At 59.4% G+C, this 25,441-nt stretch overlaps 1 protein-coding gene across 1 annotated transcript in view; it reads left to right on the top strand.

The window, feature by feature from the left end:
* Positions 1 to 25,441, top strand: part of NCAN (neurocan) — a 77,011-nt gene that overhangs the window by 36,066 nt on the left and 15,504 nt on the right. Inside the window, exons 3-9 of the mRNA XM_054013879.1 lie at positions 4,702 to 5,103; positions 6,327 to 6,501; positions 7,749 to 7,876; positions 9,000 to 9,293; positions 10,089 to 11,210; positions 13,288 to 15,177; positions 22,313 to 22,429. Of these exons, the coding sequence (XP_053869854.1) occupies positions 4,702 to 5,103; positions 6,327 to 6,501; positions 7,749 to 7,876; positions 9,000 to 9,293; positions 10,089 to 11,210; positions 13,288 to 15,177; positions 22,313 to 22,429 (4,128 nt within the window). The remainder of the gene's footprint in view (positions 1 to 4,701; positions 5,104 to 6,326; positions 6,502 to 7,748; positions 7,877 to 8,999; positions 9,294 to 10,088; positions 11,211 to 13,287; positions 15,178 to 22,312; positions 22,430 to 25,441) is intronic.

The following is a 25,441-nucleotide window of genomic DNA, read 5'->3' as shown; positions in this document are numbered from 1 at the left end:
GGGGATCTCCTCCCGGCTGCCGGCAGCCTGGAATGAATTCACTAAGAGTCAGTGGTAAAGCAGCGGCGGGGTATGCGGCAGACACAGGATTAACTGGAATCTCCCTGAAACAGTTCCGGGCCATCCTGATGTGGACTGTGCTCTGCTGTATAAACTGGGAGGGAAATTTCTTCCCCAGTTTTTCCCAGGTCCCTTGATCTGGTAGTTGGGCTGAGAGGCACCAGGTCAATATCATACCAGGAGGTGCCGTTACCGTCTCCAGATATTTTGCTTCGTGAGCGAGCAGTGTCCTTGAAGCCATGCTGCGTTGTTGGTAGTTTGGTGATGCTTTGGGGCGCTGTAGCAAGCAGCGGGGGAGCAGAGCTAGTCAGTTCCTGGGGCAGAGTTGCTCCCCGGGAACCAGTTCCCTGGTGTTTGGGCTGAGAGTTCATAGATTCTATGGCCACATGGACCCCTGTGCTCATCTTGTCTGACCTCCTGCGTAGTACAGGCCAGAGACCACCCTGAATTAACTCCTGTTTGAACTCAGAGCGCGTCTTTGAGAAGAATATCCAGTCTTGATTTTCAGATGTCCAGTGCTGGAGAATCCACCACGACCCTTGGTAAATTGTTCTGTCAGTGTTTAAAAACAATTGTGCCTCGTTTCTAGTCTGAATTTCTCTAGGTTCAACTTCCAGCCATTGGAGCTGGTTAGACCTTTGTCTGCTAGACTGAAGAGCCCTGTGTTATCGAATCTGGGCTCCCCACGGAGGTACTTGTAGACCAGGGTCGGCAACCTTTCCAAAGTGGTGTGCCGAGGCTTCATTTATTCACTCTAAGTTAAGGTTTCGCATGCCGGTAATACATTTTAACGTTTTTAGAAGGTCTCATTCTAGAAGTCTATAATATATAACTAAACTATTGTTGTATGGAAAGTAAATAAGGTTTTTAAAATGTTTAAGAAGCTTCATTTACAATTAAATTAAAATGCATAGCTCCCTGGACCGGTGGCCAGGACCTGGGCCGTGTGAGTGCCACTGAAAATCAGCTCGCGTGCTGCCTTCGGCACACGTGCCATAGGTTGCCTACCCCTGTTGTAGACTGATAAGTTGCTTCTTTGCCTTCTCTCTGTTAAGCTAAATAGATTGAGCTCCTGGAGTCTATCACTACAAGGCAAGTTTTCTAATTATTCTTGTGGCTCATCTCTGAACCCTCTCCAATTTATTAACATCCTTCATGAATTGTGGACACCAGAACTTCACAAAGTGTTCCAGTAGTGATCGCATCAGTGCCAAATCCAGAAGCAAACTAACTTTTCTACTCCTACTTGAGAGTCTTCTTTTTATGCATCCCAGGGTTGCACTGGGAGCTCATGTTCCGATGATTATCCACTGTGACCCACAAAGCCGCCCAGGATAGTCCCCTGTGCTCCGAGTATGGCCTGCATTCTTTGCTCCTACATGTAGGACTTTACATTTGAGCAAAAGTTCAGACAGAGGGGAGTGGCTGTGTACCATTTGTGGCCACTCTGTTCCCGGACGGGTGTATATGACGTAAATAATTACACTAGGAAAATACAGAGACTCTACTTCATTTATTCCTCCTCCAGTGGAAACTGATCTGCAAGAATATGGCTCGGCAGAGGGGCAACAATAGCATTTATTGCAAGCTCTAAGATCCAGCTTAGAACACACAAAGATGCTAAGGGCATCAAGCATGGTGCCAGGGGGTCCCCCCATAGGGGTTTCCATTTGCACATGGTTTCTATTTTCATACGTGCTAGCACCACCTAGAAATTGATGGCACCACATGGAAGGGCCCCCAGCTGGACTCTACGACGTTCAGTAAATGCCTTGAGGTAGATGAATCCTTGCAGTGCAGTTCTTTGATGCCTGCCCTAGGGAACAACAGCCCAGCCGGAGAGCCTGGCGGGTTCTGGGTTACTCATGTGGAGCGGGACACGGCTTTCCCTGGGGCGCTGCTTTGCATACAACTCAATCCCTCATGGGGCTGGTGGACCAAGTGCAAGGAGCTAGAGTGGGGATGGCAGGCAGGGAGCTTGCAAACACAAACCTCACAGTAAAAGCTGGTCCTCGGGCCTCAGAGAGACCAGGCCAATTGGCAGCTCAAAGATTTCCCGGCACGGCATCCCCCCCATCATGCTGCGCGCACCGAGGAGCCTTGGTTTCTGGTCTTGACACCTCCATAGACCAGCCCACTGCATCCATAGGACCTTTGTTACTCGCCCCAGCGCCCAGACCTCTCGCTTTCCCCCTTATACACCCCGGGGCAGGGCTGGACTGTGTGGGTGCCCTGGCAACCCAATAGGTGTGGCGAAGGGCCTTTAGCTCAGTGCCTCCTGCCATAGGAAGCTCTTAGCTGTGGGGCCCAGGCTGGAGGAACATGGGGAGGAACAGAGCCTCTGGCCTGGGCATATCACATTTGGCAAGGACAGGCCGGTAACATGGCAACACCATTTGGCTAGAACAAGCTCAGGGAGATGGGGTCGCATTGCTGGTAGAGTGGGGGTGGGGGGGCGGAGGAGGGTCCAGTCTCTGGCCTATATCTCAAAAACTCCCCCTCCCTCCTTATCATGTGAATTGGGGTAGCTCCTAGAGGCCCCAACCTAGATCAGGCCCTCACTGTGCCAGGCAGCTCCTCAGGGCAGCGCTCCCAGTTGTATCACCAGCCTCACGGCATTTTCTTTAATCCCCAGCTTCTGGATTCATGGGATTAAGTGCAAGTCTCAGCTTTCATTTTATTTTAAAAGGGTAAGTTTCTGGCTCTGCTCGTTGCAGAGAAGAGATGGAAAATGGCCCCACCCCCAGAAAGCAAAGGGAAAGAACCCACTAGTTATCATCCTGTTTAAATCTCTTCACTAGGAAGCCAAACTCACGATCTTTGGTGCCTGCTTCATGGTCTCTGATCATTTGAGGTTCACAATATTGGCTGGGGAAAAGGAAAGTTCATTAACCCCTTTTTCCAGAGAAGGAGATGCAGGGACTTGGCCAGAGTTGCACCCCGCCAGGACTGGAGCCCAGATCCCCCTGATCTCAGGCCCATGCCTCCTTCCATCAGAGGCACCTTCCATTTCGCATTCAGACAGCCCTCTCTGGAGAAGGCACATGCTGCATTTTCTCACAGGAGAGTTAGCTTTTATTCTTGCCTAGGGCAAAGCAGAACCCTGGGGGGGTTCAGAGTATGTTCGAGAGGAGAGAAGAGGGTTGCAAACATGCAATTAAGAAGGAGAATTGTTAATTGCAGCTTAGAAAGGACTCCTGATCTAAGCTGATATTTAGCTACTTTATCTTCCACTCGCTAAAGAACCCTGCCCAGATCACCTCACCCTACCCCTCACTGCACCTGCATCCCAGCCCCAAATGACAATAGCCCAGGTTTGCCAGGGCTGCTTTTATCCCGGGCTCCCTGCTGCAGGTGTCAGCACTCATGCAATTAAGCACAGCTTGGGCCAATCAACCTAGCTGCCTGCCGGGACCGGATTGCCTGACACCCTTTCATGCCCAGACAGCCCTGCTGCTAAAGCCGTCCCAGCATCTCCACCACCGTGCGTGCTATGCAGGAGCACCGAAAAGGGCCCTAGCAGAAGAGTCATGGGCCATGCAGCCTAGCCCAGAGGCCTGTTTCTAGCCGTGCTTTGTGCCACCTGCTGCAGAGGTAGCCAATAGCTCTGCGGTGCTACAGAACCTGGCGGCTGGCTGGAGGTCCCTTGCAGTGCATCTGTTGGTGCAGCAGCAGGTGTATGCTGACCATGGGCTCGCTCCTCTGACCCTGCTCTCACCTGCTCTCAGGTAGCTGGTCTCCTCCCCGGCAGCGAGGTGACACTGGGGCCCGTGGACGTCTACAGGGCTCTTCCTTGTGGGCAAAGGCGGCAAGCCCTTGCTCTGTGCTCCCAGCCTGGCTTGGTGGGAGCCTGCCGCGCTGTCCTGCAGAGGGCATTTCCAGCTCAGTGCTGGAGATCCGGAGCTGGGCTTCGACAGGGGACACCACCGCAGCCCAGGGACCTTCTGACCTGGCGGGTCTGGTTCAGGCTGTCGGCACCTGCTGCAGCTCTAGGGCCAAGGGGGTGAAAGCTAGTAACCAGAGCTGATCTGCATCCTGCTCCCCACCGCAGATCACTTGATTTATACCCGTACAAAAGCCCCCCGGTGTCTGCAGTGTCAGCCAGACCCACTGTGGGAGTGATCGCGGGCCTGCAGGGGGAATGGATACCAGCCAGGAGGGGTGCCGCCACTGGCGCTGGTACAAACTGCCCCTTGCCTGTAGGCATCAGCGAGGGATCGACAGGGCTGCTTGATCTCGCCCTGTCCTCGCCGTGTGACGCTCCCAGGGAACGGATGCTCTGAGAGTCGCCCAGTGGGAACGGATCACAGGAGCTTGGGGACCATGTGGGAGACCTGGGCAGAATGCTCATCATCATGGGGCTGGAAATGGACCCCAATAGCTTCCCAGTGGCAGCCCGGCACTGCCAGATCCCAGCCGGACGAAGTGAGAATGAAACTGTTGGGGGAAATGCAGGGGACTTTTCTGCACCCTGGAGTCGGTTCCGATTTGAGCTTGGGGTCGGTTCTGAGTCTGAGATGGTTTGGCCAGAACATGCGTCTCTGTCTCTTTCTCTCGGCTGTGCCTATCACAGGGGTATCTCGCTCCCCCCAGGTGTATACCTCCCTCTGATCCCCTCTCCTCTTTGTCTCTCTCCTGCAGGCTCCCAGGACAATGGGAAGGTGATTCGCATCAACAAGGTCCAGCACCAGCCGCTGCGTGTGGGGCTGGCTGAGCCAGTGGCCCTGCCCTGCCTCTTCTTGCTCCAGCCTTCGGCCTCGCTGGGGCCCAACGAGCCACCGGACCCGCCTCGCATCAAATGGAGCAAGGTGCAGGCGGCATCCGGGCAGAAGGAGGACGTGCCAGTCCTGGTGGCCAAGGATAACGTGGTGAAGGTGGTGAAAGCCTACGAGGGGAGGGTGTCCCTGCCTGGCTACCCCAGCAACCGCTACAATGCCACCCTGGTGATCAGCGCGGCGCGGGCCAGCGACGCCGGGCTGTACCGCTGCGAGGTGGTGGCCGGCGTTGACGACGAGCAGGACCTGCTGCCCCTGGAAGTCACGGGTGAGTTGGGGACATGGCAACATGGGGGTGGGGGCACGCCGGCAGGATGGGGGTCGTGAGCCATGCAGGCCGAGCACCAGAGTGGACACTTCCTCTGCCACCTGCTGCTCCGCATCCCTCACCCCCACCTCCACCTGCGCAGTGATGCACAAGCCAAGCGGGTGATTAGTTTCCCATTGGATGCCTGCGGGAGAGCCACTGCGGGAGTGTCGGCTACTCCAGGCTGGCCAGAGCCCAGCCACCGCCGTGTGCTGCCAGTCCCAGGAGCTGGAGGTGAACTGAGCCCTGGGGGCAGCTGGGATCAGGGCAGCTGCTGCAGGGTAGGCAGTGGCACTGGTATCTCTCAGGGCAGCCCTGGCTCTGGGTCTCTCTCCTTGTCTGGCTGTGTGTACACGTGTGTGTGTCCTGTGCACTGAGCAGGGGTGCGCCGTCTCTTCACCCCGGTACGCTGGAGTCCCAGTAACATGCAGTGTAGTGACTTGGGCGCCCCCGGAAGCAGCTTCCCGCTGATGCTAACGGCTCGTGCTCAGGCTGCACGTCCAGCTGGTGTCCAAAGGGGAACCGATGGAATCGTTCCACCCTGACAGCCCATGGCCAGCGACTCCTCTATCCGCGCGTAGCCCGGCTCGGGTGCTGTCCACGCTCCACGAGCAAACGCTGCCGGCTGCTTCTCGGCCTCCTCCGGAGCTTCCCCCGGAGCTCTAGCGGCTCCGCGGGGCTGTAGTACTTGCAACTGGGGCCTTACTCATGATTTGCTTTTCTCTTTCAGAGGGGTCTGCTGCTGGCTCCGGGAGGGGAGTGGGGTCTAGTGGGTTAGAGCAGAGGGGGCTGGGAGCCAGGACTCCTGGGGTCTGTTACTGGCTCCGGGAGGGGAGTGGGGTCTAGTGGGTTAGAGCAGAGGGACTGGGAGCCAGGACTCCTGGGTTCTATTCCCAGTGCTGCGAGGTGAGTGTGATCGGGGAGGCTGAGAATCCAGACAGCTGCCTTGTGTCCCCAGCTCTGTCACTGTGTCACTTTGAGCAAACACCTTCTCTGTGGATAAACAGCAAACGGCAGGCTCCAGGGCTATCAATCCAGCCCCTTTCACCAGCGTAGAATTTACTTTGTCCCTAAGACAAACTGTCTCTGGGCTGATTGGAGGGGGGGGGGGGGCTCCTTCCTCCCTGCGCAGCCCCCATCGGCATTGTCCCCTGTTCACGCCCCGCATGTCCCCTTCTCCCCAGGCGTGGTGTTCCACTACCGAGCCGCCAGCAACCGCTACGCGCTGACCTTCCCCGAGGCCCAGCGCACCTGCCAGGAAAACTCCGCCATCATCGCCTCCCCGAGTCACCTGCAGGCTGCCTTCGAAGACGGCTACGACAACTGCGATGCCGGTTGGCTGGCCGACCGGACCGTCCGGTAAACGGGGGAGCCCCCGGATCCTGGGCGCTGTCAGGAGGCGGCTCGGGGAGTAGCCCTATGGGAGAGTGGCCGCTCGGTGATGGGGGTGGGACTATGGGACCGCTTCACAGTGTGACGCGGCTGCTTCGTTTCTACATCTCGCACCTCGCCTGGCAGCACCGGAGTCCTGGGAACGATGTGATGTTGTATCCCTCCTTTGGAGCCCCTAGATCCCTATTTCCCTGTGGGCCCAGGCTCCCGTAACACAGCCCTGACCCAGCTAAGCCGCAGCCACTGAGCCATAGATTCAGATAGCAGCAGCCTGCAAAATCTGCCCCAAGCAGGTTCCCGCGCGTGCAAAACATGTGTGTGCAAAACACCTGTGTGTCTGCAGATCAGGCAAGGGGCTTGGTAACTGGTGCACAGTGGTGCCTTTCCACGCGCGGGCCTGTCCCATGTGCACAGTGGTGCCTTTCCACGCGCGGGCCTGTCCCATGTGCACAGATCTGCTCCCATCTCTGCCACTGACTCGCTGTGTGACCTTGAGTGAGTCATGTCCCCGCTCCATCCGCAAATGACCCTGGGGAGAATGACCCTGAGCGTGGGGGGTGGAAGGTGGTTAATCCCTGCCAAGCACTTTGCGGCTGCTCTTCTGCTGTTAGCAAACAGGGGACAGTTCTCCTTTGGGTTCAGGACACAGATCTGCACTTACATCTCCCATCTGTACACCTCCAGCTCCCCCTTGCCCCTCTCCATCTCTCCCTGAGCCTCCCTCCATCCCCCTGGGCCCCCAGCTCTCCTCTATATCAAGAGATTTTTTCCCCCTCCACCTCTTCTCCGTTATCATTAAAATTGCCATCAGACACCCTCAGCTTCTGACCTGAATCAAAGTGACGGCTGCTTGATTCCAGCGCGGTTCCCCGTGGCGAGTGATTCTCTGCGAGATCAATGTGCCGCCGCCTGAGTGTCATGCAGCCAGATCTGTCACAAATTTGGAGAGCCGGGGCTTGGCATCTCTGCTGTCAAAGGGCCCCCTGCAGAGACACCGGGCCCCTACCCCCACCCCAGCTCCCTGCAGACACCGGTGGGGATGCTGTGAAGCTGTGACTCCCCCCACATCTCTCCCTTTGCACTCTATGCTTCCTGCTTTAAAGCATAGCCGCACGGAGGGAGCATCTGTTCTGTGGCTGTCCAAGGCTTGTGGGACAGGCAGGACAAGGGCTGATCCAGGCCCATGACGGCTGCTCTGCACCTGCTCCCCACAGGTACCCCATCACGCTCTCCAGACCTGGCTGCTACGGAGACCGCAGCAGCCTCCCGGGCATCCGCAGCTATGGGGAGCGGGAAGCCAGCGAAGCCTATGACGTCTACTGCTATGCCAGGGAGCTGCAAGGCAAGCCTGGGGCGTGGGCCCCTTCCCGACGACGCTTCCCTAGGCAGCCCCAAAGGGCCCCTCCTGCCGCCTGCTTTCAGGGGCTGGGAAGTGGGTCTGGGACATGACTGGAGGGGGGCAGTTATTTCCCCCGGCACCTCTGGGCTGGGAGTGTCTCTCTGGCAGGGTCCCCAGTCCCTGCTGGGTGCAGAGAAGCCAGGAGGATTTTTACCCCAAGAGGTTCAGGGCAGGGAGCGGGCTCCTTGGTGCCAAGCCCTGGCCATCTCCCCTCCACGCGCTGCCTCCCCTGCTGCTCTTTGAGAGTCAATAAAAGGCTCCCTGAGGGCCGGTCCTCAGCCAGCAACGGGCGGCTCCTGATTGATTGGCGACGCACCGCTGGCTGCATGCCGCCCCCAGGGGACGGTGATAAACTCAGGAGCACTGTGCACCTGGCTGTGCCTTATTGCTTAAGCAATGAAGACTTTAAAAATGCATTCCTCTGCTCCGAGCTCCGCGGGCTGACGGATGCTGATTTCACGGCCGTGTCAGCAAATGGAGCAAAGGAGAATTTATTGCCTCTTTGCACCTGAAGCCTTTCCAGTGACCTTGAGTGGTGGGGTGGCTCAGGGATGCTACAGCTGCACCCCCTTCTGCCCCTGGGATTTGTGCTGTGGCAGGCCTTGCAAGCTAAGCAGGAGTAGGCCTGGTCAGCACTTGGAGGGGAGACCCAAGCGTCTCTCAGCAAGTGGTGGGGATGTTTGCCCTCCAGAGCCAGTTCTGCCCCAGTTCCCCGGTAGGATGACAGCTGTGCTGCTGGAGGGGCTTTCTCTCAGATGAGAGGGGAAGGTGGGGTGCTGAGTGGTAGCAAAGATTCCCAGGCCTAGGCAGGGCCAGCTCACATATCTTGGCTGGATGCCAGCATGAACCTGCCATCCCTTGGATGCAAGAGGCCCAGATCCTCACCTGGTGTAAGTCAGCATCACTCTAGTAAAGTCAATGGCTCTGTTGCACCACCAGGCTTCAGTTCACATCCCAGCTGTTATACAGCACTGTTAAGCTGTGGTTGCATTCCACCCCAGAGGTGGCTGCACTGCTAGGTGACTGGTGAGCTGTATGTATCAATGGGCTTTTCTTCCCCTGGCAGGGAAAGTGTTCTACGTCTCCACGCCCGGACGGCTGACGTCTCAGGGAGCCAGGAAGCACTGCCAGAACCGGGGGGCCTCGCTAGCCACCACGGGCCAGTTGTACTTAGCCTGGAGGGATGGCTTGGACCAGTGCGACCCAGGCTGGCTGGCTGACGGAAGCGTCCGCTACCCAATTAGGACCCCACGTAAAAAATGTGGCGGGGACGAGCCGGGCGTGAGGACCGTGTACCAGTTCCCCAACCGGACGGGCTTCCCGGACCCAGCCTCGAAGTTTGACGCCTACTGCTACAAAGGTAGGTGGGAGTGAGTGCGTCCCTTCCGGGGACCGATCAGACCAGGGGTGATGGGCCTGTCCAGTTCCTGATCCAGAATCACCCTCCGTGTCATTAAAACCACCCGCCCGCCCCACGACCCTGGTGCCCACCTGTCCCTGCGTCACTTACCCACCTCCCAACCCTGGTGCCTGCCTGTCCCTGCATCACCGCCTCCCCATGACCCTGGTGCACACCTGTCCCAGTGTCACCCACCCATCCCGCAACCCTGGTGCCCGCCTATCCCTGCATCACCCACCCACCCCACAACCCTGGTGCCTGCCTGTCCCTGTGCCACCTCCTCCACATGACTCTGAATCCCTTTACACACCTCCCATGTCTCGGTTCCCCACCTGTTCCACGGCCCTGCTCTGCGTGTGGTGACCCCTCCGTTAATGACTCTGGCGCTGGTTCGGAGATCCCTCCATTACTCCCTGGGGATGGTGCGAGTCGCTTGGTCGGCTCCTCTCACACTGTCCATTAGTGATTCAAACAGGAAACGGGCTCGTTCTGGCGTTCCTGTGCCCCCCACCCCTCACGCTCACTCATAAGGCTTCATCTCCCCAATGCTCCTGCAACCCCGTAGGGGCTGGAGCCAAACGAGACTTCCAGGCCCCCGGGTTTCACCTGGCTCTGGGTCCAGGCCTGGTTCGCAGGCGGGCTTCCTGCCCTTGCTGGGTGAGTCCCACTGAGTCCTTGTTAGCACACGCCCGGTTCTCGTCTCTGTCCATTTGGATCAGAGCAGCCTGTGTCAGCTCCTCGTTCATCTCTTTGCAGCGGGTCAGCAGCCTTCCCCGTCACAGAAGAAACCAGACGAGTTGAGTCCTGAGAAAACAAAGAGCAGCTTGGACCGTGGGCAGCCGGAGCAGGATCTGGATGGGTTGGAGCCGGCGGGGCCTGACCCTCTGGGCATTGATAACGTCTTGGTGGAGCATGCTGAGGAGCGGCTGCCTCTGGCGCGAAACGAGCTGATCCCCAAGGAGCGGGAGGACCCCAGCGTGTCCGGGGACTCCAAGGAGATCACCCGCGATCGCTACACCCTGCGGCACAAGCTGCTGGGGCCAGTCCTGACGGAGGACGAGCAGCTGCAGCTGGTGACGGCTAGCCCAGCCGGGAAAGACCCGGCGCCGCCCCAGGTGGGATCTGAGAGGGCAGCAGCCACGGTAGCTCCCATTCTGGACGGGGCCAGGGTTCTGGCTGAGACCGTGTCTCCGAAACCCTCTTCAGTCTCCTTTCTGGCTGGGCCAGGGGAAGATCAGTCTCTGAATATGGTCGACCAGGCACCAGCGCATGGGGTGAGCAGCGACCAGGGAGCCCACGAGCCGCTGGGCTTCACCACAGGCCGCTGGGAGGAGACACCTGGCCCCAGCCAGTTGTCCTCTGAGGAAAGAGACGCCCCAGCCCTGGGGGAAACCACCGATGCCTTCCAGCCAACCTGGCACACTGGCATCACGTGGGGGCCCCTGTCAGCTGATCCGCAGCCACCTTCCCAAAGCCCTGCCCCAGAGCTCCCCCAGGAAGGAGTCGCTAGCACCGTGGCCCAGGATAGCATGGGGGCATCATCCGCTGCCAACAAGCCCGAGCAGCCAAGCCCCGCTGCTCCGGATGAACCCAGCCATCTGCCCCAAGGCCCCGAATCCACCAAGAAGAGCATCTCCTCGGGGCTGAACGGCCGCTACTTCCAACTGCAGCGCGAGGGACAAGCCCAGGGCGTGGACGGCAATGCTTGGGGGGGCCTCACGCCTGCCCCTGGCCTGGCGCAGGAGATGAAAGGCAGAGTGGACAACGCGGTCGAGATCCTCCCTGCGGCCAAGCCCACCGCCAAGGCCCACGCAGGGGAAGGCGCCTATCCTCTCTCCAACGAAGTGGATGGGCAGGCCGAGGGGCAGGTCGGCTACCGTGAGTATCTCTAATTAACCTCTATCCGAGGCAGGGGGTGAAGTGGAATTCTTTGCGGCCGCTGTAGCTTTATAATGCAGGACTGATCATCTGCCCATGTGTTTGCCAGGGCAGCCCCATGAGCTGAGCGATTTGTATCTAGACAGAGAGAAGCGTTTCCCGCCCAGTCGTGCCAATTTCACCCCATTCTGACCACGGTCTAGTCCGCTCATTACACCTGCAATTCCACTGATGTCCACAGGGTTACTCCTGCTCTGCCCTGGTCTGACTTCTTGTTCACTGTATCATGGGATCATCTACACTCCCAAGGATCGGGGCCCCGTCGTGCTGGGAGCCTCACAGACCCCAGGCGAGATGGGGGGCCCGCCGTTGGGCCGGGCACGGGGCGGGCGCCGACCGAGATGGGGGGGTCCCCGTCGGGCCAGGCGCGGCACAGACAAGATCAGGTCCCTGTGAGGGGCTCAGGGAGGTGGGGGCAGTGAGCCAGAGAGCCCCAACAATACAACACCAGCCGCCTCCCCCCCCACTCACTCTGCCCCCTTCCCTCCTAGTCCACAGACTCCCTCTCCCCATGCAAGGGCACCCCTCCCTTCCTCCCACCCCCTCCCATCTGCACTGAATTCACTGGCTGTATAAACAACTCCCTTGCTCTCACTTCCCACCACCCCCTGCTCCCAGGGACTGTTGGTGACCTGAGCCCTTCCTGCCCCCTTCTCCACCCCATCTCCCACATTTCCCCCCCCCCACACACACACACACCTGAGGGAGCCTCCCCTGGACAAAGGGCTGTCTCCCCTCCCCCGCCAGGAGAGAGAGCATCATGTGCAGCCCCCCCCCCATCACCTGGCAACTAACGAGGCCTTCAGAGTGGGGGAGCCTCCTCCCCAGATGTTGCCTGAGTGATGAGGAGCCAGTAGCCATGGCAACCTTGCCTAGCCGGGATCTGCTGCTGCTCATCATTAAAGGCCATTATCAAGTCCTTGTGATAATGTGGCAGCGCAGAGCAGGGCTGTGTAAATTGAGAGCTCGGCGCTCGTCACAGCCCAAGGAGAGGGGCCGGGGTGATGGGTGTCCAGCCACTCAATAGCACCTCTCCTCAGACCCTTGTGCACCGATGGTGCTTTCTGTCCCAGGATCCCCCCGTGTTGTAGACCCACCGCCTGCCCCTGAGAGCTCCTGGCCCACGGCTGAGGAGCAGGGCACAGCCAGGGCATGTGGCCGAAAGCAGTGGTACGTTTTGCGTATTGAATTTGCACAAATGATTCTCACACACGCAGGTGCAGTAGCCCCATCTGACCGTTCGCACGTGCACGTAGCTGATGTACATGCACAAATGCGGTGGCTGTGTCGGCACGTCAGGCACAGCTCCGTCCATGCCACCGCATCCCTGCCTGGTTTGAAAATTTGGCCCTAGGTGAGACCGTGTCAGAGTCCTATAGAGATCCAGCCCTCCCTGCTGTAACCACCAGACAACACTCCCCTTCCAGAGCCAGGAAGAGAACCCAGGAGTCCTGACTCCTATGACTGTGCTGTGACCCACCCACCCACCCCTTCCCCTCTGCCAACATGAAACACCTCCGCGTTCTGCACTAGCCCGCCAAGACCCGAGCGTTTACAGTCAGACCATCCCAGCACTGAGACGGGCCTCGGCAATGAGCGCCACAGTGGTTACCGGCGGTCGTTCCTCCTGCGTGGGTGGGGCTCTCCACTCGGGGCATCGGGTCTTGTACAGCTCCGAGCACATCATCTGTGCTTAACAACTCCTCATCCATAATGACTAGTATGGGACTCGGGGCGGCGGGGGGGATGAGTAACACCCCCAGCGCATGGCAGATTCTCCCCCTGACCCTGCTGAGACCAGGAGCCAGGATGGGCCCAACGGGAGTTCTGCAGTCAAAGCCCTGCACTGCCAGGATTGGGCCCTTCCCTTTGGCCTGCGTGGGTCCTGCTGTTGTCTGGTTATTGTATTTAGAAGAGGGGCTCCTGGTGTAGCCGGTTGTGTGATCCATGCCCCCTCGCTGCTCCCTTGCCCATGCCCCAGGGCCTTCTGCTAACCAACATCTCCGGCTTTTTGCAGAGCAAAGGGAATCAACACACCCATGGCACCCGCAGACGGGGACAGCCCCAGCACCCCCCTCACCATCCGCTCCCAGCCAGAAAGAACTGCCGGAATGGACCCTCCACCTGACACCGCCGCTCCCCCAGCACAGCCGCTGGGCTCCCACTGACCAGCCGCCGGCCAGCGACAGTCCTTGGGCAGAGCATGCGGCCGACACCAGCGGGGTGGGAGAGTCACTGATGGGTACTCGGGGGGCGGCAGAGACAGCAGCCAGCGCGGAGGAGGGAAGACGGGACTGGAGCTCTGACAGCACCCTGACGCCGGCAGCCAGTGGGGTGTCTCTGCTCCCGGCCGGCACCCTGACCCCAGGAGACGCTCTCAGTCCCCTACAGGAGGCTGCTCTCGACCCTCCACTCCCCAGCTCCAGCGTCCGAGGCGACTACCCCCAGGTGGGGGGCTTGGGGCTGCCACCCCCTGGGGAGGATGCGGAGGATTCCTCTGGGGAGGTCACCTCCAGTGAGGAGGGTGCCACCCCCATCCTGCCGCTACCTGCCCTCCCCAGGGCCCACCTGCATGCACTTCTCCCCCCCTATGCTGAGGATCCGGGAGCGCCCCCCTCCGCCCATCCCCACCCCGGGGGCAGCGAAGGCAGCGGCGCTGCGGAGTACAGCTTCCCGGAGAGGAAGGGCAAAGCCGTGAGCTTTACGGAGAGGTTCATTTCCTTGGCTGGCCGCGCTGGCAGCCCAGCAGCCAGCACCGAGAGCTCTGGCTCCAAGGATCCCAGAGAGCGAGCTGGCATGGACGCCCACAGGGCTCTGGGCCTGGAGTCTCTGGATGAACCCCCGGGCACAGAGGAAACGCTGCCCAGCCTGCCTGGCCCAGCCCGGGAGCTGAGAGACGAGCGTGCCGAGGATGAGCGGGCCGAGCTGCAAGTCGAAGGCGCCGTCACTCATCCCGCCGAGGAGATTCCATCCCCAGAACCCGCCCGCTCTGACCCTCAGGTGGCACCAGCCCAGTTTCCAGGCAGGGACAGCGAGCCGGCCAGCCGCGAACCTGCCACGCAGCCCAGCCCAGCCTGGGCAATGGCAACCAGCCAGCCACGGCCACAGGAGCTGGAGGGGGAGGGCGAGGACGTGTACTTGGCTGCAGCGCTGTCCGGAGACGGGTCAGCGGAGCAGTCTGTGGGTCCCCCTACACTCCCTTTTGGCACCACCCAGACCGTGGCTCTGGGCCCCTACAAGCCGGCAGGGACCAACTGGCCTGTGACCAGGAGGGGGCAGATGGCGGCAGCAGCCATCAGCCTCCTACAGCCATGGCTGGCAATCACGGAGCCTGCCCACTCCCCCACACCGGGTCCCACACTCCCCGGCGCAGTTGCTAACCGAGCCCCTGCAGCAGGATCAGCCCAGGCTGCTGTCGCAATGACCGGGCTGCCAGGAGCCACCGGTGCCACGGAGCTGGAGAGCTCACCCTCCGCACCGCCTGCTGCAAGCCTCACAGAGCCCAACGCGGAGGATGTCTCAGGGGAAGCCAAGAGGGAGGAGCCCCCGACGCTGTGGGGCTCTGCAGCTGGGCCGCCCCCGCTGGAACAACGGCCGAGGGTGAGCGCCGGCCCTCAGGACCCCTTGCCCAGCTTGCCCACTGATTTGTCCCCGCTGGTTGCCGGATCCCGGGAGGAAGGCGTCCTGGAGCCCGCCGTGCCCACCAGCCAGGCCTTCGAGGTACCCGAGGCGGAGCCGGACAGATTCATTCTCCAGCCCGTGATTGACATAGCCCAAGAGGGCATCCTGGCTGAGGCCCCGGGGCTTTCGCTGGCGGACAGCGGGAGTGGAGAGGAGCAAGCGCTGCCCTTTGTGGGGGAGAAGGAGAGCCCGACCTGGAGAGGGGAGAGCAAGGCCAGCACACTGGGTAAGTGGTGGCCCACAGAGCCGGGAACGGGGCCCATGCTGGGAGCTCAGGGGTGGTGGCACCTGCTGGAGCCAGGCAGAGCACGAGCAAGAGCTGGGCCCCCCACTCCCAACCCATAGCCCCCTCCTCCTATTCCAGACCTGGGCTCCCCCTCCAGCTCTGCCGATGCCCCTCAGTCATGCTGAATTGTGCTACACAGTGTGGTAGCTGTGTTGCTTGCCTGCCATTCCTGAAACCCTAGGAGCTTTCCCAGGATTTGAACCCAGGTCTTCACAGCCGGGCTGGCAAAGACAGTCCCTCAGAAGCCACTCAGTTCTGAGGGAGGAAGCAGTCTGCACATTGCAAGATGCCATTCTGTGTGTCCCCCCCACCCCCCACTTCTCTTCCCCTGCCCACTGCTGCTCCTGATCCCAGGTTTCGGGGTAGCTGCACCCCACCCCTGCACTTCTCCTCCCTCCATCCCAGGGCCTGACCAAAAGCCTGATGAAGTCATGGGGGACGTCTGGGGATGCAGGACCTGGCCCAGGCAAAGGGCGAGGTTCCCCCATCTCTCATGGAACAAGGAGCAGTTTCCTGGCTCTGCTTCCTGTGCAGCCACCCTCGCGCCCTACGCAGAGGTTCTCCAACTGAGCAGCGCCGCTGATGAAATGCAACTCGGATACAGTCAAGTCGGCAAAAAATAGTCTCCGCTTCTCCTCTGAGCTGGCAGCCTCCTGGCATGCTAGATCCGCCGAGGGGGAAACTCAGCAGAGTCCTTGTGCGTAGCTCAGTGAGCAAGTCTGCCCAGCTGCTAAAAACCAGGGGCCTTCGGAGAGAGCGCGAGAACAGTAGAGAAAACCGAGTCGATAGAGCCACTAGGCTCTAGGGATGGAGAGAGAGTTACTAGGATTTTAGGTGATAGATAGGTAGATAGCAGCGTGGGGAGGGGGATGGATAGCTGGATAGATGACAGATAAAGGGGGTGTATTGGGATAGATAGATAGGTCAGAGGGGTGAAATATTGGAACGGCCTACCGAGGGAAACGGTGGGGGCGACGGACTTGTCTGGTTTTAAGATAAAGTTAGATAAGTTTATGGAGGGAATGGTTTAATGGTAAAACATAGTAGCCGAGGAAAGCCAAGCAATGGTGGGTAAATAGTATAATGGCTAACGGGGTCGGGCTGGAGACTCTTGCCTATATGCTCGGGGTCTTACTGATCACCACATTTGGGGTCGGGAAGGAATTTTCCTCCAGGGCAGATTGGCTGAGCCTCTGGAGGTTTTTCGCCTTCCTCCGCAGCATGGGGCAGGGATCTCTAGCAGGAGGGTCTCTGCCGATTGAAGTCACTAAAAACAGGATTGGGGACTTCAACAGCAGAGTCCAGGGAAGGGGTAGGGACGGTTTTATGGCCTGCAGCATGCAGGGGGTCAGACCAGATGATCATAATGGTCCCTTCTGACCTTAAAGTCTATGAGTCTATGAGGATTTCGGGAGAGAAAGACTAGACTCTAGGAAGGGCGACAGATAAACAGCCCAACGGATAGACACACTAGGATATAGAGAGATTGATTCAATGTTAAGGCCAGGGTTCAGGGGGATTTATTTTATTAGCACCAATTTCCTCGGTGCTGAGTTTTATACAGAGCTCTCCTTCCACCCACGACGGGGCTGCAGGCATAGCCTGGATTTCTCGACGTGCTCTGTGCTGTTAGAGCGAGCCGGGAACCCAGGCTTTTAAATATTTAATATTTGCAGTTGCTAATAATAATAGCTAGAGAGGCAGCTCCTGGCAGGGAATATTTAGCATCCAAAGACTTTTAGTAGCTGGGAGAAAGACAACAACTATATTTAAAGTTTGGAGCCACTGAGAGGCGGGAAAGTCAACACGGTTAATATTCAGCAGTCTGAGGTTCCTACGCTGCTGGGAAAGGAGCGTGCCGGTGAAATATGGGTCAGCGCTGGGAGCTGGAGCTGCTGCTGGGCCGAGCCCCTGCAAACAGCTCCCTGATGGGCAAATACACTGTGGCACCTCACCCCGCCGCCCTGGCACGCCCAGCAGGAACCTGGCACGATCGTATTGTTTCTGGGGCAACACAGACTCTGTCCTGTGGCCGTGCTAATGCTGGGGGGTAGGGGGAGCAGTCAGCTCCCCCCAAGGGGGAGGTAGGTCAGACAGACTCCTACCTGGAGCGATTCCTCAACCCTCCCCACTGCCCCGGCTCTTGACCTGACCCAGGTGGGTTTCTTTCCCCAGCGCTGACTGTGGGGAGGGGGCTGCAGCTTGGTTCTCGCTAGGCCTGGATGAACTGGCCTCTTAGTTACAAGAGCCAGCCAGAAATTTTCCATTGGAAAATGCTGATTCCATGAAATTGAAATGTTTTGCGGGAACGTAACTTTTTCATCTACATTTTCACCGGAAACTTTTCGTTTCCGTTTTATCCTTCAGACTTTGCTGTCAATATGTTGCACCGTGCTCGCCTGTAATGTCATCAATGAACAGTCCAAACAATACGTTCAAAACCAAATAGTTTTGGACTGTTTCATTTCATGAAAAATTCCCAGATGGTGACTTTTTTTGTCACGTTTGGGGGCAAAACCAGATTATGATGTGGTAGAACTTCCCGGGGACAGGAGTTTCCCCATGTCACGGCTGTGGGTATAACACTCAGTGTCCCTCCTTGCCGGCCTGTGGAGTGAGCCAGGCAGGTCCCTTCCCCAAACTGCCCCCCACCACCACACACCCCCTGTGCAGACCCACCCTCCTGGCCTCTGTCCCTTGCTCCCCCATCCTAGCAGCTCCCTGGCCAAGCCAGCCCAGACTGCAGAGACATCCCTGCGTGGAAGCCGGCCATGCTGCAGGGTTGCTGGGTGGCTCAGCCAGGGGACAGGTAGCCCTGGCTACGGTCCAGTCCCAGAGTAACCTCCTCACCTTATCCGGGCTGGGTCTCCCACAATAGTGCAGGCAGCAGGGAGCGCTTCACCCTGGGTGGAGCCACCTGGTGCATGTCTATAAACCCCGATAGAGAAGCCCCAGGCATGTCCCTCCCTCTGCAGGGGTCGCTCTGCTCAGTCCTGTAGGGTGTTTTTGGTGAACGGCGCATGGAGCCTGGCCCCAGAATGCTGCCTTTCATAGGTCTGGAATTTACCCGCCCATCAGCCTTGTGCTGCAGCCTTAGCATTCTCCACACTGGCCTTAGCGGTGTCGAGATCCAGGGGACCCCCCACTACCTACAAATCCGAGCTGGCCACAGAACAGCACCTGGGAAAGGGGGGCCGTGCTCTCCTGCATACTGATGGGCAGGCCCGGACCCCCCTGCATCCCTGCTAATAGGTCCCAGCGAGCCCAGGGCAAGATGTGAGATGGTTTTAATAAGGTGCACTTGGGGCTTTGCTTTTGAACACATCTTCCTGGTAAAGCACTTACAGCTCCGAGAGGGCGGGGTTTCACGAGGCCAAGACACTGCTTGGCCTGGAAAGAGATGGTGATTCTTTCTTTCTTTCTTTCTCTCCTATGGTTAGCCCCGTCACTAGGTCTTGGTGGATTTATAACAAGAGACACAAACACTCAAAGCGGAGCTGTTCTTCCCTATTCCTGCCCCTGGCTCCAGCATGCCCACTCACCCTCCATCACCACCCAGGGTGCAGCGCGCCTTCACCCACGCGCTCAGCGCCGGCTTTACTGGCAGTTCTCCAGCAGTGTCTCTGCTCCATTCCCATAGCCAGCGGGGATGGCGCATCCCCTGCCGCGTTGTGGGAGCTGGCGGCACTGATGCCTGCCGAGCAAACAAACAGCCGCGGGGCTCCTGGATTCTTTTTCCTGTCTCCAGCACGTCTGCCCGGCCTGCCTGGCTAGGGGCGCTGCGACTGCCTGATTGCTGGGGTTTGCTCCATTAGCGCTGGCCCCAGCTCTCCCCAGTCCCAGCTACCACGGGGCACTGCTCTCCTCTGTTACCCCTTCTGCTTTCTGGCTGGGTTGGGGAGGCGGAGAAGTGGGAAGCCCAGCACCCGCAGGCAGCCCCACAATAACAAATCAGCGTACACAGCCCAGCCCCCGCAGGCAGGCCTGCACTAACAAACTCGGGGGTGCAGTCCGGCACCCATGCAGAGCCAGGTATGCTGGGCAGGAAACGAGGCTGCTATGCCATTAACCTGGAGCACCTGGTGACACTCGCTGTTCAGTCCCCGGGTCCTAATTAAGCCCTTGCCGGGGCGGTGGGGTCAGTGCCGGGGCGCAGCCATCAGCCCTGGAGAGCCGGCTGAGCCCCGCCGCGGCCCGGCAGGCATCACGCACTGGATGCAAATGACCCCAACGGCTGGAAGTGAGACCGAAGGGCCTCGCCCCCGTACGTGGCTCCCTGAGCTCGGACTGAGACGTCGGCTGCGGGAGGGCGAAGGCTCCGACGGAAAAGCCCGGGGGGAATTTGGTGGCGTTCCAGTTGAGGCCTCTTTGCCCCTGCTCATTGTGCCGCCCCACGCCAACACCGAGCCCTCCACGTGATCCCGTCAGTCCCCCACTAACCGCCAAGCCTTCCGTGCGGCTCCCCTGCAGGGGAGATCCCGCCTCTGCCGGCTCTCGGCTGGGCTGGAAATAGGCCCCGCTGGGCCCTGCACAATCAGCTGGGGCCTTGGGGTCTGAGAGTGGCTTGCCCTGGCCTAGCCTGTTGGCTGTGAACTCCTTCCCTCCTGGTCAGGCCCTGCTCCTGCGCTGGATGCAGCGCCCCATGCAGCCGCTGTTACTCAGTTTGAAAAATAAGATGGCTGCAGACGTAGCTCCCGGGAGACACACTCGAAGGTTAGGGGGCATCATTAGTCTCTGCATTAAACCCCTTCGGGGTCTGCTGGCATCTAAATCAAAGGGACCCACTTTCTTCCAGCTTGGAGACGGAAAGATGAGAATCTAATGAAGAGATTAGATAGACAGATAGATTAGATAGCGGGGGTGTACGAGGATACATAGATAGAGAGGGTGTTTGGGAATAAATAAATCAATAGATTAGATAGAGGGGGTGGATGGAGATAGATTAGATAGAGGGGGTGTACGAGGACAGATAGAGGGGGTGGATGGGGATAGATTAGATAGAGGGGGTGTACGAGGACAGATAGAGGGGGTGGATGGAGATAGATTAGATAGAGGGGGTGTACGAGGACAGATAGAGGGGGTGGATGGAGATAGATTAGATAGAGGGGGTGTACGAGGACAGATAGAGGGGGTGGATGGGGATAGATTAGATTAGATAGATGTTTGGGGACAGATAGATCGATGGGTGTGTTATATCGTGGCAAGGAGTTCCATAGGTTACTGATGAATGTGTAACGGAGTATTTCCTCACATTGGTTTTAGATTTGCCACCTCTCGTTTGAATTGATACCGAACGAGGTACCATGGATGGAAGGAAGGAGGGGGAGAGAGAAAGATTCTGTTTTTGCAGTGCTGCGCCTTTAATATTCCTGTAGGAAGAATGTGCCTGTTGTACAAGAACTCGTGATTGCCCATGCTGAGCTCTTGCGAAAATCTGGCCCCAATTCTCGGCGTTGTGTACTTGAAAACCCAGCCGTTAGCAGGGGGCTCTGGGGGCAGCAGTGGGAAGCAGGGAACAGGGATGGACTCCAAGGTACAACCCCACTCGGGGGACCCTGAGCACATGCTTGGCTTGCTAGCCCCTGTGGCAGCATCTTCCCTGCTGTTGTTACCCGTGCCGGTGGATTAACGCTAGTGGGGGGATTCCTACCCACGCTACCAACACACTGTCCTTTGCGGTATAGACGTACCCGGCAGGTCCGAGCCTATGGCCAAGTGATAGCACACAGCATGTCAAAGCTGCTTGGAGGAGCCATCTTCTGCCGTTCGGCTCATCCAGTCGCTCTCCCTCTGCCAGGGGCTTTCACCCTGCGCGTTGCAACGCTCCTGGTGGAGGGGCTCAGCTGTTTGTTTGCCTGGTGTGTCCTCTCTGCCCATTAAGTGCTTCTGTGTAGCTAAATGGAGCGAGATTCCTCCACTTCAGCCGGCGGAGAAGTCCGCTCGCCTATCTCGGACTTTGCAGGGCTGCTGGCGTTCGGCTATGCTCCTCATTGCCATGCGAGGGCTGCCTGCTGGTTCCCCCAGAGACTGTTTAAAGTCAGTCAGAACTAATTATAAAAAGAAAGAATTAGATTCCAACTCGAGCCAGCTGGCAGGCGTCTGAGCTGCCTTCGCTGCAAATCTTTTGCATATTTTAAGGCTGCGTTTGGGTGCCGGGCGTGCACGGCGGGTCCCGCACGCGGGCCCAGAATAAAAGCGGGAGAAAAATCCCAGCTTGCAGAGATCAAGAGCACAGACCCTGTCACGGCTTAACAGCTGGGCGCGTACCAGGACCAGAAGGAGAGAGAGGGCTGCGGAGCTGGGCTTTCATTTGGGGAGCGGAGCGGGTGGGCCTGGGGCAAGCAGATGGCCACATGCGAGCACATTACCAGAGTGTGCAAATGTGGCTGTCTCCTGGAGTTCGCTCAGGGCCCCGTTCCCACGGCAGCCCTGCTGCCAGGGCAGAGCCGCGTGGGGTTCAAACGCTGAACCAGGCTGGACGAACTGGGGCGTGACTGAAGCAGGGAGGAGGGCAATGGCAAGGAATTGTGGGAAGGCACCGGAGGACTAGCAGCACTGAGATGGCTCAGGCCTGTATTCACACTGCAGAGCAGTGACAACAGTGTGAGCAGCACTTGGGTGTAGACTGGGCCCGTCGGCCGGCCGGCTTAGTGCAAAGCACCCCCATGCTTGAGCCAGAGGCCTTTGAGTGTGGCTGGGACTTGAGTGAGGGGCAGCGCTCGCAAGAGAGCCAGAGATAAGGGCTGTGCAGACAAGCCCTGGGTCTCTTGCTCTGAAGGGGGCTGCCACAGAGTGACCCCCCTGGTTGGTATCAGGTGGGTGGGGGAAGGACCCGCTAGCGCGCATGGCTACAGCAGAGATGCAGGGAGGCTGCCCAGTGGAGCCGGAGAACAAACCCTGCTCGTGAGGAGCCCACACAGATTACTGATGATGGCCCATGTGTGAAGTGATCTCCGTGGGTCCTGGGAGCCTGAGAGGGGCGGGGGGGGGAGCCTGAGCAGTGGCCTCAGCACCCGTCTCCCAAGGGGCCCGAGCTCTGCCCCATGCCCATGCACCCGTGCCTTGTGTCTTGCAGCTCAGGCCGACCCCTGCGAGACTAACCCCTGCCTGCACGGCGGGACCTGCCAGTCCAACGGAACCATCTACAGCTGCAGCTGCGACCAGGGCTTCACCGGGGAGAACTGCGAAATAGGTGAGTGGCCTCGGCCCTGCAGGGACAGGAGGGGCTGAGAACAGCCGCCCGGCCAAACTGAGTCGCCGGTTCAAATCCAGCCAAGGGCAGGCGTGGCACTTGATGGCCGTTGACTGGTCTCTGCGGCGGTGCCAGGCTGGGGATGGGAGTGCAGGTGCCCGTGGGCACTGATTGACTCCTGGCTGGCAGATGCTGCGAGGATGGAGTGAGCCACGGAGGCTGAGAAAAGGGGGGTGCAAAGCTAAGTCTGCTCCTACCCCTGCCCTGGGGGGAATCTCAGACTCCAGCCAGGTGGGCCCCTCTTGCCAGCCTTACAAACACTATGAAAACCCCCACACAAAGGGGTTAATGGGCAGCGAAACCCCCAGCTCGTTCTGAGGGATGCAGGAATCTCTCCCGGGAATGTTTCTGCTCCCGGAGAAAAGTAAAACCCCTGGCTAAAAACGAAGGCTAATCCAGGGCTGGGTGTCTCCGGAAAGGCCAGTCCACCCTAGATTTGTTCCTGGCATCAGTGTTCCTTTTAGGGTGGTGCTTGGAGTCTCAGACCAGGCCCCAGGCCTGCAGAGCCGGGGGACACACGGACAGGAACAAAGCAGGCAGTCCCTGCCCCGGAGAGCTCCCAGTCTGGGCCTCAGGCAGGATGGAAGCAGCTTGAAGGCTCCCTGCCCTGCAGTTTTGTGTCTGTCTCTTGTATCAGGGCTCGGCACACCGGGATGTAGGGGCTGCAGGCTGCTCGTTACAAACCTCTCTGATGCCTCGGTGGCGCCAGGAGCTGGCCCCGTTCCCCCGCGAGGGGCGGGAGCGTGAATGGTTGGCGAGGACGATCTCACCCCCCTACCTTATGCCACGCCTGTGCCGTGATGAAGCACTGCGGGCTCCAGGCTATTATCACAGTGCTGGGGCCTCCACACTCGCTGATTTCAAATTGGCGCAGAAGCTGGCACGGGAACGGCACCTCACTGATTCCTCTTTAATCCTCTTTCTCCTCCCCAACCACCCCCCGTCTCCTTGTGCTTCCCCCTGGGCAGCACTCTCGGGGGGTGCAGTGGGGTACGGGGGACCCCCAAACTTCACCCGGGGGGGGGACCCTAGGGAGGGGAAGATCTTGCTTTCCAAGCGTGTTCATTTCCCCGCCTGCTGCAGCCGTTTCTCTCGCAGTACGAGCTAGAGGCCCTGTTGTGCAGGGTGCTGCACGAACCCTGGCCAGGCAGAGGGAGGATCCTTATTGCCCAGCGAGGGAACTGAGGCTCCAAGAGACGGAGTCTGTGGCAGAGACCGCTCTCCTGGGTCCCCACGCAGCGCCTTTCCCCAAGGTCAGGGGCTGCTGAAGGAGACCTGCCATGGGAGCCCACTGCGTCTCCCACAAGGCCTGGGCCCTGCCCGTCGGCCGTGCTTTGCAGGTCAGCCCAGGGCCTGGGGCAGCCGGCACTGGAATATCAGGCTTAGAACCAGAGAGGCTGAAATACACGTGGGGAGAAAAAACCTTTCCGGAGTCGGGTCATAACGTTGAAGCACCATCGATTTCCCTGTTACCGCTCAGTAAACGGTAACGAACCGCTCGGCGCCTTCCCAGATGGGATCGGTGCCTCCTGCACAGGGACAGGCTCGGGCCTGACTGCGCACACGCCCGCTGGCTGTTGGGGGGCTCACCGGGCCCCCTCTGCTGTGGCAGCTGAGCACTGGGCACACTGCGGCAGATTTCTCCTCACTGCCCCGGAAGGCAGGACAGGGCGATTAGCTCATTTACAGGTGGGGGGCTGATGTCCAGAGGCTAAGGAACTTGCCCAAGGACACATGGTGAGTTCGTAGCAGAGTGCGGCACTGAAACCAGCTCTCCTGAGATAAAGCCCCAACCTCTGGACCATTCTGCCACTGAGCGCCAACTGGGGAAGAGGGTCGTGGCATCCGCCTTATGCCCTGGCTCCAGCTCCACCAGTGACTAAGCGCCTGTCCAAAGCCCACCGAAGCCAACGGGAGCCTTTCCACGAGCTCCAGTGGGCTAGGGTCAGGCCCCAGGAGCCTGCGTGATGGCAGGGGGTTTGGAGCAGACAGGTGTCCGCGTCCCGCCGGAGAATTGCCCCAGAACGGCTGGGGAGCGGGTCCAGGAAGCGGGGCTGGAAATCGCGACAGCACGGGCCGTCTCCGACACTTCCTGCAGCACTAGCTGCCGAGAGGTCTGGCAATCCACCAGGGAGCCCCAGCCCAGCCCTGGGCCGTACAGACATCTGCCCCTTTGGGTGCTCTCCCAGAGTCTCCCCTCACTAGTCCCGCCCGGGTGCCCCCTGGCCAGCTGCCCACACCGCCCAGCCCTCAGCACCAGCGCTGGGACAGCTGCCAGAACCGAAAGCATCAGCCCGATAATTCATTAACCACAGATAAATCAGCTCCAATTAGTGCTATTGAGCAGGGCAGCCGGGGCTGAGCGGCCTCCGCTGCGATGGCAGGTGCGCTGTGTCCTTGTCAGGGAGAATCCGATACCCCATTAGTGAAGCCATCAGCCCGGTGGCACGCTCCGCCCTGAGCCTCTTGGGGCTAAGCAGCCACCTCACCCCACTTCTGGGATCCCGTGGGGCGGCTGCCTGGGGAGGGATCAGCCTGCCCCACCCCACTGCGAGGGGGGAGTCTCTGTTCTCATCATGCTCTGGGCCTAAAGTAGCTTCCTGCAGCAGGGTGTCCCCATCGGCAGACACCGGCTTGTGTCCATCACACTTGGGGCAGGTGGGGTGCTGGGGCCCAGTGGGGCCTACAGCAATGGGAGAGGCCTCCTAGGGCTGCAGGTCCATACTAAGGTGCATGGGAACTGTGTGGGAGCCCCAGGGGCATTGTGGGTCTGGACCGTGGCACATGGGCAGAGCAGGGGGGCAGGCCGGGCGTTGTGGGTCTGGACTGTGGCACATGGGCAGAGCAGGGGGGCAGGCCGGGCGTTGTGGGTCTGGACCGTGGCGCATGGGCAGAGCAGGGGGGCAGGCTGGGCATTGTGGGTCTGGACCGTGGCGCATGGGCAGAGCAGGT

The sequence above is a fragment of the Malaclemys terrapin genome, chromosome 24, assembly GCF_027887155.1.
Source record: "Malaclemys terrapin pileata isolate rMalTer1 chromosome 24, rMalTer1.hap1, whole genome shotgun sequence".
Taxonomy (NCBI): Eukaryota; Metazoa; Chordata; order Testudines; family Emydidae; genus Malaclemys; species Malaclemys terrapin.
This window is presented reverse-complemented; position numbering and strand designations above follow the sequence as displayed.